General features: G+C 39.2%; 1 protein-coding gene across 4 annotated transcripts in view; it reads left to right on the plus strand.

Annotated features, from left to right (window-relative positions):
* The first annotated feature begins 1579 nt into the window (after positions 1-1579).
* Positions 1580-10656, plus strand: part of pcnt (pericentrin) — a 38607-nt gene continuing 29530 nt past the window's right edge. For 3 of the 4 annotated variants that reach the window (XM_026214175.1, XM_026214176.1, XM_026214177.1), the window contains exons 1-10: positions 1580-1799; positions 4207-4380; positions 5355-5549; positions 6519-6668; positions 7059-7154; positions 7246-9222; positions 9398-9586; positions 9699-9794; positions 9911-10054; positions 10438-10656. The exon at positions 10438-10656 is cut by the window's right edge and continues 37 nt beyond it. In XM_026214175.1, the coding sequence (XP_026069960.1) occupies positions 1752-1799; positions 4207-4380; positions 5355-5549; positions 6519-6668; positions 7059-7154; positions 7246-9222; positions 9398-9586; positions 9699-9794; positions 9911-10054; positions 10438-10656 (3288 nt within the window). In that variant the 5' untranslated portion in view covers positions 1580-1751. The remainder of the gene's footprint in view (positions 1800-4206; positions 4381-5354; positions 5550-6518; positions 6669-7058; positions 7155-7245; positions 9223-9397; positions 9587-9698; positions 9795-9910; positions 10055-10437) is intronic. The other variant, XM_026214178.1, reaches the window with a different exon arrangement.

Here is a 10656-nt window from a genome sequence, read left to right on the forward strand (position 1 = left end):
AAACTCAACTGCTCGTCGGTTAGGCCCCTCCCACTCTCCACTATACCAGAGCAGCAAATATGAAGTACCCGTACTTGGCTGCAGACGAGAGGCTGTTGCTGTGGTAACTGTAGATGAATCTTGTTGAAGGAGAAATATAAGCTATCAGAAGAGGGCCAGCAACATATCATTATAGCAGACACATGCACACACAAATTATTTACTAAAATAAATAATTGTTTATGTACTATATTTTAAAACCGCTATAAAGCCATTATTTGAACTGGAATAGTATATGTAGATGTTCTGTGTATGATCTTGAGTATAACTTAAGGTGTGTACTTTTCATACAGTGTGTTGGATGATTTGAGGGGGCTGAGGGGCAGGAGGAGGTGGAGGTGGTGCACTTTGGTGGAAATGAAGGCACAGGCTGGAGTGGCCATGAGATTAAGGCTCATGTGTGTGGCCTTCCCAGATCCTCCATGCTGATCCTGTTGCACACTTATAAACATACTCAAATGCACACAAATATTTGTGATTAAAGTGCTAAAAAGTTTTACTATTTATATGACACTTCAAGATTGCCTTTGTTTTAATCATTTTAATAAGATACTCTTCTTAGAGTGCAAAGAATAATCATTTTAATAATCTCTGTGAAACGCTACCCTCAGTCTCTGTAAGAAGTTCCTCTTCAGTCTCAGAGCTCTGGATAATGCATCTGCTTGCCCATCATAACTTCCGTGGAATCACAATATAAGCAATCAGTCATATATGCTGCATTCTATATTTTCAGTAACCTCGTCTGCTTTTGTTTTTATTGTTTTAGGCTTGGAATAATCCAACATTCTGTCTGGCAACTTTTATCTTTCAGGACAGATTTTTGGTCAGAGAGACAAAACACAGATAATTTAAATCATGTAATATTGTACCTAAACTACCTTAAATTTTCTAAAAATACAACAGCGCAGTACACACACACACACACACACACACACACACACACACACACAAAACAATTACTGTCTGTGTACTTGTGGAAAATGCAACAATTATAATAATTACTTTCTATGTAGAATTGAAATGTCAAAATATTGTTATATTTTTTAACCTTTATACTCAAAATAAAAGGTAATGATTATATTTATCATCTTTGTTTATTTTTCCGTACTTATAATATTATATTCTCAAAGGATGTTATATAACACTGGCATTACATTTACAGTTTCTGAGACTGGGCCTTATATTATTATTAGTGGTTAACTGGTTAATCTAAAATATTCACCCGGGCTTTTACCCGCGTCTCTCATTTGTCAATCACAACCACTATCGGAAACACTACTACCACAACAAATACACAGCCTACGGAGGATGGCGTTTCTGTCTATCCTTTACCGCAATAGGCTCTAGACGCTGTCAATCAAAGGGTCATGCTTGCACTCGATTTCTAATTGGTCATTCAGGCCCAATGCATTAAAAGGAGGGAGTTTTAAAAAGAGCAGGTGTATTTCTGCAACAAGAAATGTCATTGGCTGACAGGTTCACATCCTTTGTTTTAATAGGTTCTCGCTGACTGTCAATCTGATAAGGGCGGGGATAAACACACGCCGCGGCCATGTTGAAAATTACACTGACAGTTACTCCTTAGGAAGATCTCTGAACTCACAAAACATTGCGAAAAATTAGTTTAAGGAGTTTTAGAGAAACGCCGTTTCAGTCTGATTGGCGTCCCTTCAGTGTTTCCTTCACTCCCATGAAATTCCTCGATCCAGGAAATGGATCAGGATGAAAGGCAGAGAAAATTAGAGGCCGGACGAGCAAAGGTAAGCGCTAACATTAGCAGAATAACTTTACATAGGCTAGTTGTGAATTTGAATATTATTTTGTTATCCTTTTTGTCTGTAATTATATGAACTACCACACTGATTTCGATGTTTTTTCTTGCTTCTGTTTGAGACCCGCTTGTATTTCAGATTGTGCCACAGATATCATAGCCACTCCCATTGTTCTTGGTGCACAATGTCTCAATATAAAACTTAAGCCCGACTCAATTTATCAGTGTATCTGTGCCCAACCTTCTCATAATTCAATGTGCTGAGTTTTTGATTTATGTCATGCCATAGTCATAATGGACAAAATGAAGCTTGTAACGTTATGTCGTTCTATTTTCCCTGGTTTACAAAATCAGAACGATCTTCCTCAGCTGAAATGTTTGCGATTTGCGCTTATGTAGCTTTGATTTTGTGTTTAGTTTGTTTAAATATGGGGTAAATGTGTGCTTGCGTTCCAGCAAATGCTTTATTTTATGCTTATGATGCTGTCTTATGTTGCAAATAAAGTTCGATTTGCTTAGGGAAACTGATACAGCTCTGTCTCTAGGCAGGATCAGTGCAGCTCACAGGGACATATTCAGCCCTTTACGGGAACGTAACTTTTAGAGGACAACAAAAATGAAGTGGCATCTTCTCGTTTTTGTTAAGCGTTTCTTTGCCACATTTTGAAGGACAAACGCTTCGAAATGACGTTAACAACACGACATTCATTGATCAAATACTAACGTTATCTCATTGTTGGATAATTATATTCAGTCCCCAGGAGAATATTGCTTGTTATTTATAAAGAGACCTGCAGGAGGCACCACACGATTAAAGTCTCAACATTGCTACATTTCTACATTTCAGGACTCAAAAATGAAATTTGTAATAATTCGCTCACCCAAATGTTGTTTTATGCCCATATTGTTTTATTTTATGTGGGGCACACTGCACACAAAAATTAACTTTTAATGTATGCAAAAACTTCTCCATCATCTTTTATGGTCTATGGAAGTCAGTCATTACTTATTTGTAGTATGTACTTGAGTATTGACAATTCAAATCTTGTTTTACTGCAGCTTTTTTTTTTTTGGTCCCTTAATTTTTTTTTTTTAAGTTTATTTTAATGGAATGAAACACTACTTGTTTCTTTTTAATATTCAACTCTGCTTTAAACTGTCTCTTGCAATTTCAACATCTCGGACTTGCACTGGATCCATACACGGCATACAGTCAGACTCTGAATTTCATTTTGTAACTTCAGCCACATGAAGTGGATTAATATTCAAGCATGTAACATTAGATAATGGTTGTAGGTGGATTAATTAAGATCAAAAAGATGGATTAATACCAGTTCTAGAGTGGCTAGCTGGTTGCCATGACTTGTGTTAACTGGTCTACAATCAACTGCCCTTAACACAGCTCTGCAAACTTCAGTTACTAATTTCTTTTAAAGTTGACACAAAAATTTATGTTATATTTAGATATATTTAATTCTGATATGCACACCATTTTAGTTACTAGTGGATGCTGCATAGAGTGGCCCGAATATTGCATGTAAGCTGCTGTTCTAGATGCCATTTGTGGCTTGTGGTCCCCCAGGCTCTCTTCATATCAACATCTGATGTGATTTGACAGTCAGTGGGCGAAACACAAACTGATTCCCTACATGTTTTTGAAAGCAGGTCAAATATAATCTAGTGGAATAGCTTGCTCTAGTGTTTTTTTCAGGTTTATTCATACTGCGATCTGGGTTAGAGGGTTAGTCCAGAGGGCAGCTTCACGTTTGCTCACAGTATACATTTGTGCATTCGCTCCTCCTACTTTATTTTTTACTTGGTTTTCAATGGCCTCTGCAGAGCACATCTCTCCACTTGGTGGTCTTAATGTTTTCCTGCCCAGGAATCATATGGCGTTCTGTTTGGTTGATGGATTGCTGTCATGTGACTTATTTAACCGCCTTAGGGGTTTGTGCTGATGCTTGTTCATGGAAGCACTATTGTCATATTTGGTCCAGCAGGGCTCATTTGAGCTTGCTTTTAATCTGGTATAAGCTTCTTAAGGCAGCTGTGAGAAGCATCTCTTGCAGTATTGTGCGTGTTTCAAGCATCTCCATGTTTCCACGCTCGACGATCATGGATTCTCTGAAGAGGATGATGAAGAACCCATCGTTGTGGATGTCTGCTTTTTAAACCTGTTTTTCTTCCTGTTGTTTTTCACATTTATTGACTAAGATGAAGATGAATTTGCCTTCTATTGTTTGGATTAATTGTGAGATGTCAGTCATGCAGGAGACGCATCCGTTTGACTTCTGACATGGCTCATGTTTAAAGTCCAGCCCAATGCTGATTCTATGTTCTTGCTATCTCATCCTGATGTACGTTTCCCTCTACCTGTCTCTCAACCTCTGGCGCAGCTTGCTCACTTTAGACAGCGTCGGGCAAAAAGCGAAAGTTCGAGCACGCAGAAAAAGACGCAGAAGAGGAAGGGCCAAACTGTCCAGACGAATGACCTGTCAGCGCAAGAACGCCACCTAGAGGAACCAGAGACAGTCGATCGTCATGGAGAGATCAACAAGGAACACTCAGAGGTTTGCTTTTAATTTTAAAGAGTCTATATGTAAGAATTATGTCTTAATCTCTTAATCGTAATAAAATTTTGCCAGTGTGTGAACTACTTGTAACAAAACTTAAACAAGACCATAAACAAGATTTTACAGGGAAAAATCTAAACTTTTTGACATGTACATGCACATCTGAGAGCCTCTCTTCCATTCTGACATATAATCAAATATTTATACGATGTTCAGATTACTGCCGAAAAAAGTTTTCCATGCAAAAACTATAGTCTCATGTAACCACATCTAAATAGTCTGTGTTCTTTTATATACTTTATGATAAAACTATCATAAGTGTAATTTTAATTACCTCATCTGTCGACATGATGCTGGTGAATTGCAAAGCTAGTGTAAACCTATTGTCATTGATATGATCAGATGCTTTCTTAACTGCAGTTTTCTCACCGCTGTCATTTTTCATTAACAATACATTAATTTTCGACTTTTTTTTTACTTTCCCTTACTTTCTTTACATTTAGTTTATTAAAACCAAGCTGCAAAAGCTTCCGTAGCATTGTGGCACCAGAGAGATTCAATAAGGAGAAAATAATAAAATTTCAGAGTTGATTTTTTTTTTTTTTTTATCAAGGTTTTTAATCTTTAAAAAACTGTTTATTTATAAGGGTTTTAGAGATGTAGAAAACGGTCATTATAAACTGAAATATGACACACATTTTACTAGCATACATGTACGATATGTCTTCTGTTAGAAATGGGTCAGTTTATGCTTTCACTTGATTGATTTTAAGGGCTTGGCTGCTGCTTTACATGCCATTTAGACATTACAAAGTCACATGCAAATAGCATGTGAATACCACTACAGCAAATTTCTAATCTATAGCATGTATATCTGTGTTCCCACCCCATCTGAAAATAGGCCGTAACATGGCTGAGGCAATGTAGTCATGGTAACTGTAGAAAATCAGCATTTTTGTCTGAATGTTTAGGCATCACTCAGACCTGATGGCACAGAGAGCAGTATTTCAGAGGTCCATCAGTGCAGCAGAGAGGATGATGAAACCGATGCCCCTGAACAGAGGTCCTCTTCTGAGTCTCTGGCAGAGTCAGAGCTGCCCGATCAAGCAGAGGATGAACTTGCAGAAATGATTATAGTTGCACATACTGGCAAAGAACAACTGAAGGCAAGTGCACCACACATAAAGTTGTCAACATGATGTTTGTATTAAACGCATGGAACTTTGTCACTCTGAATGCACGAGAAGTGTTCGAAGGCTGGGCACTGAGCTACTGCCATTTATATCCTCGTGGCTAGGTCTGTGTCATGATGTGACACATTTTTCTCGACCTATCTAGCTGATACTGTGATTATCCACTAGTGCTTAGTTCATCTGGAATTCACAGAAGCACAGCTGCATATGTAACTAGCATTTTCTATTGCTTTTATGCACGTTTAGTACATTTCTGCACATCCATGAGATCAGAAGCTGAACAGACAAAGCAAAGATAATTTTTTTTTGTTTTTGTTTTGGGCAATATGTATTTTTGTTTGCCAGTACTTTAGTTATTTATTTGTAGTAATCCCAGCTGTGTTGAGACCATGTCTAACACTCTTTTCTCAGGTAATGTTGTATTGAATGGTTCACTTGAAATGTGTCTGTGTGTGCAGAATTTATTATTATTTTTTTTTTCATGAAACTGCCATTATCCTGAAATAGAACGGAGAAAGATTCTCTCCAAACTGGGTTGCTTCTGTCCGTTTGAATGGACTAATTTGTGTTCATGTTTACACATACATCTAGAAACCTGAGGCAGAGTTTTGCTTTCTGGAGCGTAGTGTTTATCATAATTGGTTTGCTTGAATGTTCGAGAATTCTTCTTTTTTTTAAAGCCTCTTTTGATGGTGCGGAGGGAAAGGTAAAACCAATTAGATTACATGGATGAGGTTAAACGTATTCTCATTCCATGTGTTCCACTCATAGATTGAAGAATTATGATTCATGCTCCATGAAGCCTAGATTTTTAAATGCCAAAAAGTATTTGCACTTATTCTGTATAGTGTAACTCGTTGGCTGGAGTCCAGTTTAAAAATATTGTTTATTTATAGATGCTTAGAATGATTTCAATAATATTGAAATTACTTAATCACACAGCAATTACAGGCGGCAGTAGAAAAACGGAATGAGATCATATCACAGCTTAGTAAGAACCTGCAGGTGGCGCTGCAGAGCAGAGACCAGGTACAGCTGGAGGCACAGCAGCTCACGGGTCAGATTCAGGAACTACAACAGCAACTACAGCAGGTAAAAGAAAAGTCTTGCCTGAAGTCCTCAGCACTGATTCATTAAAACAGACATGGTTTAATTTAAATGGAGCGCTTTATAACTTAAAGTGATTGTCAGATTTGTGTTCTTAAGAATGTATAATGTTTAGGTTGTAAAGAATAAAATGGAAAAATGCTGGTCTTTGTTAGACATGAAAAATGATGACTTATTGTTGACTTCTGCTAACAATACTTTTGATCCTCTGAATATGGAGACTCTAAAATGACTTGGCCTCCCTAATGGCCAAATGAACAAATCCTGTTATTCATAGTACCGAATGTGCAACGAATTAGTTATTTCAGTTCTTGTTGTGCATAATTGAATGCAACAGTAGGTGTCTAAATGAATGAAATGTAATAATACTTGCAGGCTAAAGAATATCTACGTAGCAAAAGTCAAGGCTGTGTGGATCTGACCCAGGCTGTTCAAAATCAGCTGCATGTACAATTGGAGGAGTCCCAACAGGTTAGGACACATGTCTTTTTAATAGTCAAGATTGTCATTTGAAGCAACATGCAGTTTTGCTTCATCAACATGTATATGTTCCATTTTATAGATGACTAAGGAGCAACAGTACCTTTTGGCCCAAAAAGAAACTGAGATCACAAACCTGCAGCAGAAATTGTGTCTCATGGAAGAATCCCTCTCTCAGCTTCAACATGCCTTTACACAGAGAAGTGGTGATCAAAAAGATCTAAGACTTCACCAACATGGTAGTTTAGAGTTCTCCACTGTCAGCCCTCCATTTCCAGATAACAGTCCTGACTCAGACTCTGAAGCTTTAACGCAAAGCCTAAGAGCTGAGCTAGAGGAAGAGCGTAAGAACAGCCAGCGAGCTCAAGAACAAGTAGAAGCATTTCAGAAAAGGATACGGATTCTGGAGGGTGAGAAGACCCTGATGGAAGCTCATCTGGCTGCAGTAAATGAAACACAAGCCCAGGAAGCCCAGAAATATAAAGCAGAGAAAGATGAACTGAACCAAGAAATGGTTAGATTAGATAACCTTGTAAATGAGCTTCAAAATCGTCTTCATGAAGAGGAGGAGACGGGACGCCATATGCGTTCCAAATATGAAGCCGATATTTCCAATTATGATCTCAGGCTTCAGACTCTGGAGGAGGAAAGGGAATTGAATGTAGTCCAGCTAACCGAAGCTCATGAGGCTGCTCTTATTCACCTGCGGAAGGAGCACTCTGATGAGATCCATCGCATACAGGAGCTACTGAACCAGGCCCAGAGTCAGCATACTAATTCTCATCATAATGTTTCCAAAAACTTTGGTGCAGACATATCCTGGAAAAAAGTCTCCAAAGAGCAATACAATGAGGAGACAGCCACTGAGAGTGCAGTCAGAGACGACTATAGTTTTGACGTTTCTGCAGGGGGGTTCCATGATGTTCTGATGGAACGTTACTTGGCCTCTGAAGGGCCTCAAGAAAGCTCATTAATTGAAGGCAGTATGGAGGAACAACATAGCCTGATGGAAAACTCTGAGACGTCTAGGTTTGAGCTCGACAGTGAGATCATATTTCACACTACTGATGTCCCTAACAATGTCACCTCTGACGGTGATAAGTCAGATCCAGGACTGTCTGTGGTTCATAGCATTGATCTGCCCCAACCTGATGAAATGTCCTTCACTGATGCCCAGTGGCAAAACTCAACCTCAGTTGTTGAAGAGCTGAATGATAGCGCTGGCACTGTGGACTTAGCGAAGGAGCTGCTAATCCAGCAGTGCCGAGACCTGGCAGAGCAGTTAGAAGAGCGGGAACGTCAGCTTGAGGTTCTTCAAGAGGAGGTTCGACAATCTGCTGAAGAGGTCGAGGAGGCACGGGAGCGTTGGAGCAAAGCTTCAGAGGAGCTTGAGGAAGCTAAGTGGGAGCTGGAGATGGAACGTGAGAAAAGAATTCAGCACGAGGAAGTTATCAGCCAGAAAATGCATGAAGAAGACAACTTCAAGAACATTCTAAGTCACCTACAGATCCAGAAACAGCCGCAGCTTCAGGACAATGAAAGGTTAATGTCTGACAACATGGACTCCAATAAGATCTCAATATTTTCATCTATTGAAGAGTTGTTAAAGGAACTAAAGGAGGAAAATGCCCAATTGCTGCTACAGCTCAAATGTCAGGAGCAGCTAGTGAAGGATGTCCATGAGCAGAAACCAGCACAGGAATCTATAAATAGTGAGCTTTCCTCTTTGCAAGCTGAGAGAGATGAATTTCTACTTCAGCTGGAACAACAAAGGGAAAAAAACCAAGCTACTTCAGTGCTGCTTGGTCAAAGGACCTTGCAGGTGGAACAAGCCAATAGAGAGCTTCAGCAGCTTAAAGCTGAAGTGGAAGAGAAGGTTGGAAGGTTGCAGAACTTGGAGAAAGAGAAGACAGACCTGGAAACTAAGCTAATGTGCCTTAAGGAGAACCTCAACAACATGGAAGAGGAGAAAGCTACCCTTGAAAGACGTCTCCAAGCTTTGGAGGATGAAGCAAAGAGCATGGAGATGGTTCTAGAATCAGAACTGAGGAACTTTGAGGTTTGAATCTTAATTGCTCTTTTGAAATGAAGTTTATATTTAATGTATAAACCACAGTATGTGCTGCTGGTTTAAGTATAGTAATGAGAACTAATGAATGCATACACTTGTGTTTGTGGAAACGTATTTGACACACAATTATGGTCCTCAAAGTAACACTCCCTTTTCTCTCTAGCACCAACTTGAATCAAAGGATGCAGAGCTCAACGAAGTTAGGGAAGCACAAGAGAAGGCAGAAGAGGAATATATGGAAAAGGAAAGCTCCTTAAAGAAAGAACTCATCACAGTCAAGCAGGATCTAGAAGAAAGACGGAAGCAACACGAGGAGGAGAAGAGAATTCTGGAAGAGAAACACCAGAAAGAGGCGAGAACCATTTATTGAAAGTGACTGGGAAGAATGTCCATTTTAAAAGGAAAACAAGTTGAGTAAAGACGGTTGAAAAATAAACTAACATCTCATGTTTCCTACCTTTTAGGTTAAATACTTGAATGTGCGTTTTGAGCGGGAACTTTCTGAACAGTCTGCTCGTCTGGAAGATGAGCAGAAGAGACAGATCAGCTTAATTAAACAGGTTAAACAGCCTATTTAACTTTATTTACCATAGCAAAGTGTATTCCACCCTTTTCTAGAATCATATGGCTCTCTTAAGTTGTGTACACTGGTCTTTTTCAACTCTGCTGGTCTTAGGTCTATGAACGAGAGCACGAGAGGGAGCTGACGCAGCTGGCAGCCCAACATAGTGAGGAAATCTGCAGACTTAAAGATGAGCTCTCCAGGGAGCTGCAAGACGGCCTGGAGGCTGCACACCAGGCTGAGATGCTCCAAACACAGGTACGCGTTTAATCTCAGAATTTTCATTTGAGTCCTGGGGTATGTTTTGGAATGTAATGCTGCCATGCTGCTCAATACATATAACGTTCAAAAGTAAGATTTTGAAAGAAAGAATTTAATACTTTTTTTCAGCAAGTATGCATTAACTTGACGGAAAGTGAAAGGAAAGAAATGTAGTACTGATTTCATTTTGTGTTGTGATAATATTTCAAAATTTAACATGTTTTTATTGTATTTTTGATCAAATAAATGCCGCCTTGGTGTAATAGCAGTACAGAAATATGCCATTCTAAACATATCCATATTTGAACTGCCTTTTTTCTTTTAACCCTTAACAATAATTCCTCTTAGTCATGTTGGTTGATTTTACGGTTTATAATCAGAGTCACCACAACCTGGAGCTGGAAGCCTTGCGTCTGAGCTTGACCAATTTGCACACTGCTCAGCTGGAGCTTTCTCAAACCAACATGCAGAAAGATAAGGAAGTGGCCCTCAGCGAGCTGCAGACCATGTTACGAGAGAAATGGGCACAGGAAAGCGCCATGCTGCAGACGCGCCAACAGTTTGAGCTGCAGAGAATCCGGGAGCAGAGCCAAGAGCAG

Source organism: Carassius auratus, chromosome 31, assembly GCF_003368295.1.
Source record: "Carassius auratus strain Wakin chromosome 31, ASM336829v1, whole genome shotgun sequence".
Taxonomy (NCBI): domain Eukaryota; kingdom Metazoa; phylum Chordata; class Actinopteri; order Cypriniformes; family Cyprinidae; genus Carassius; species Carassius auratus.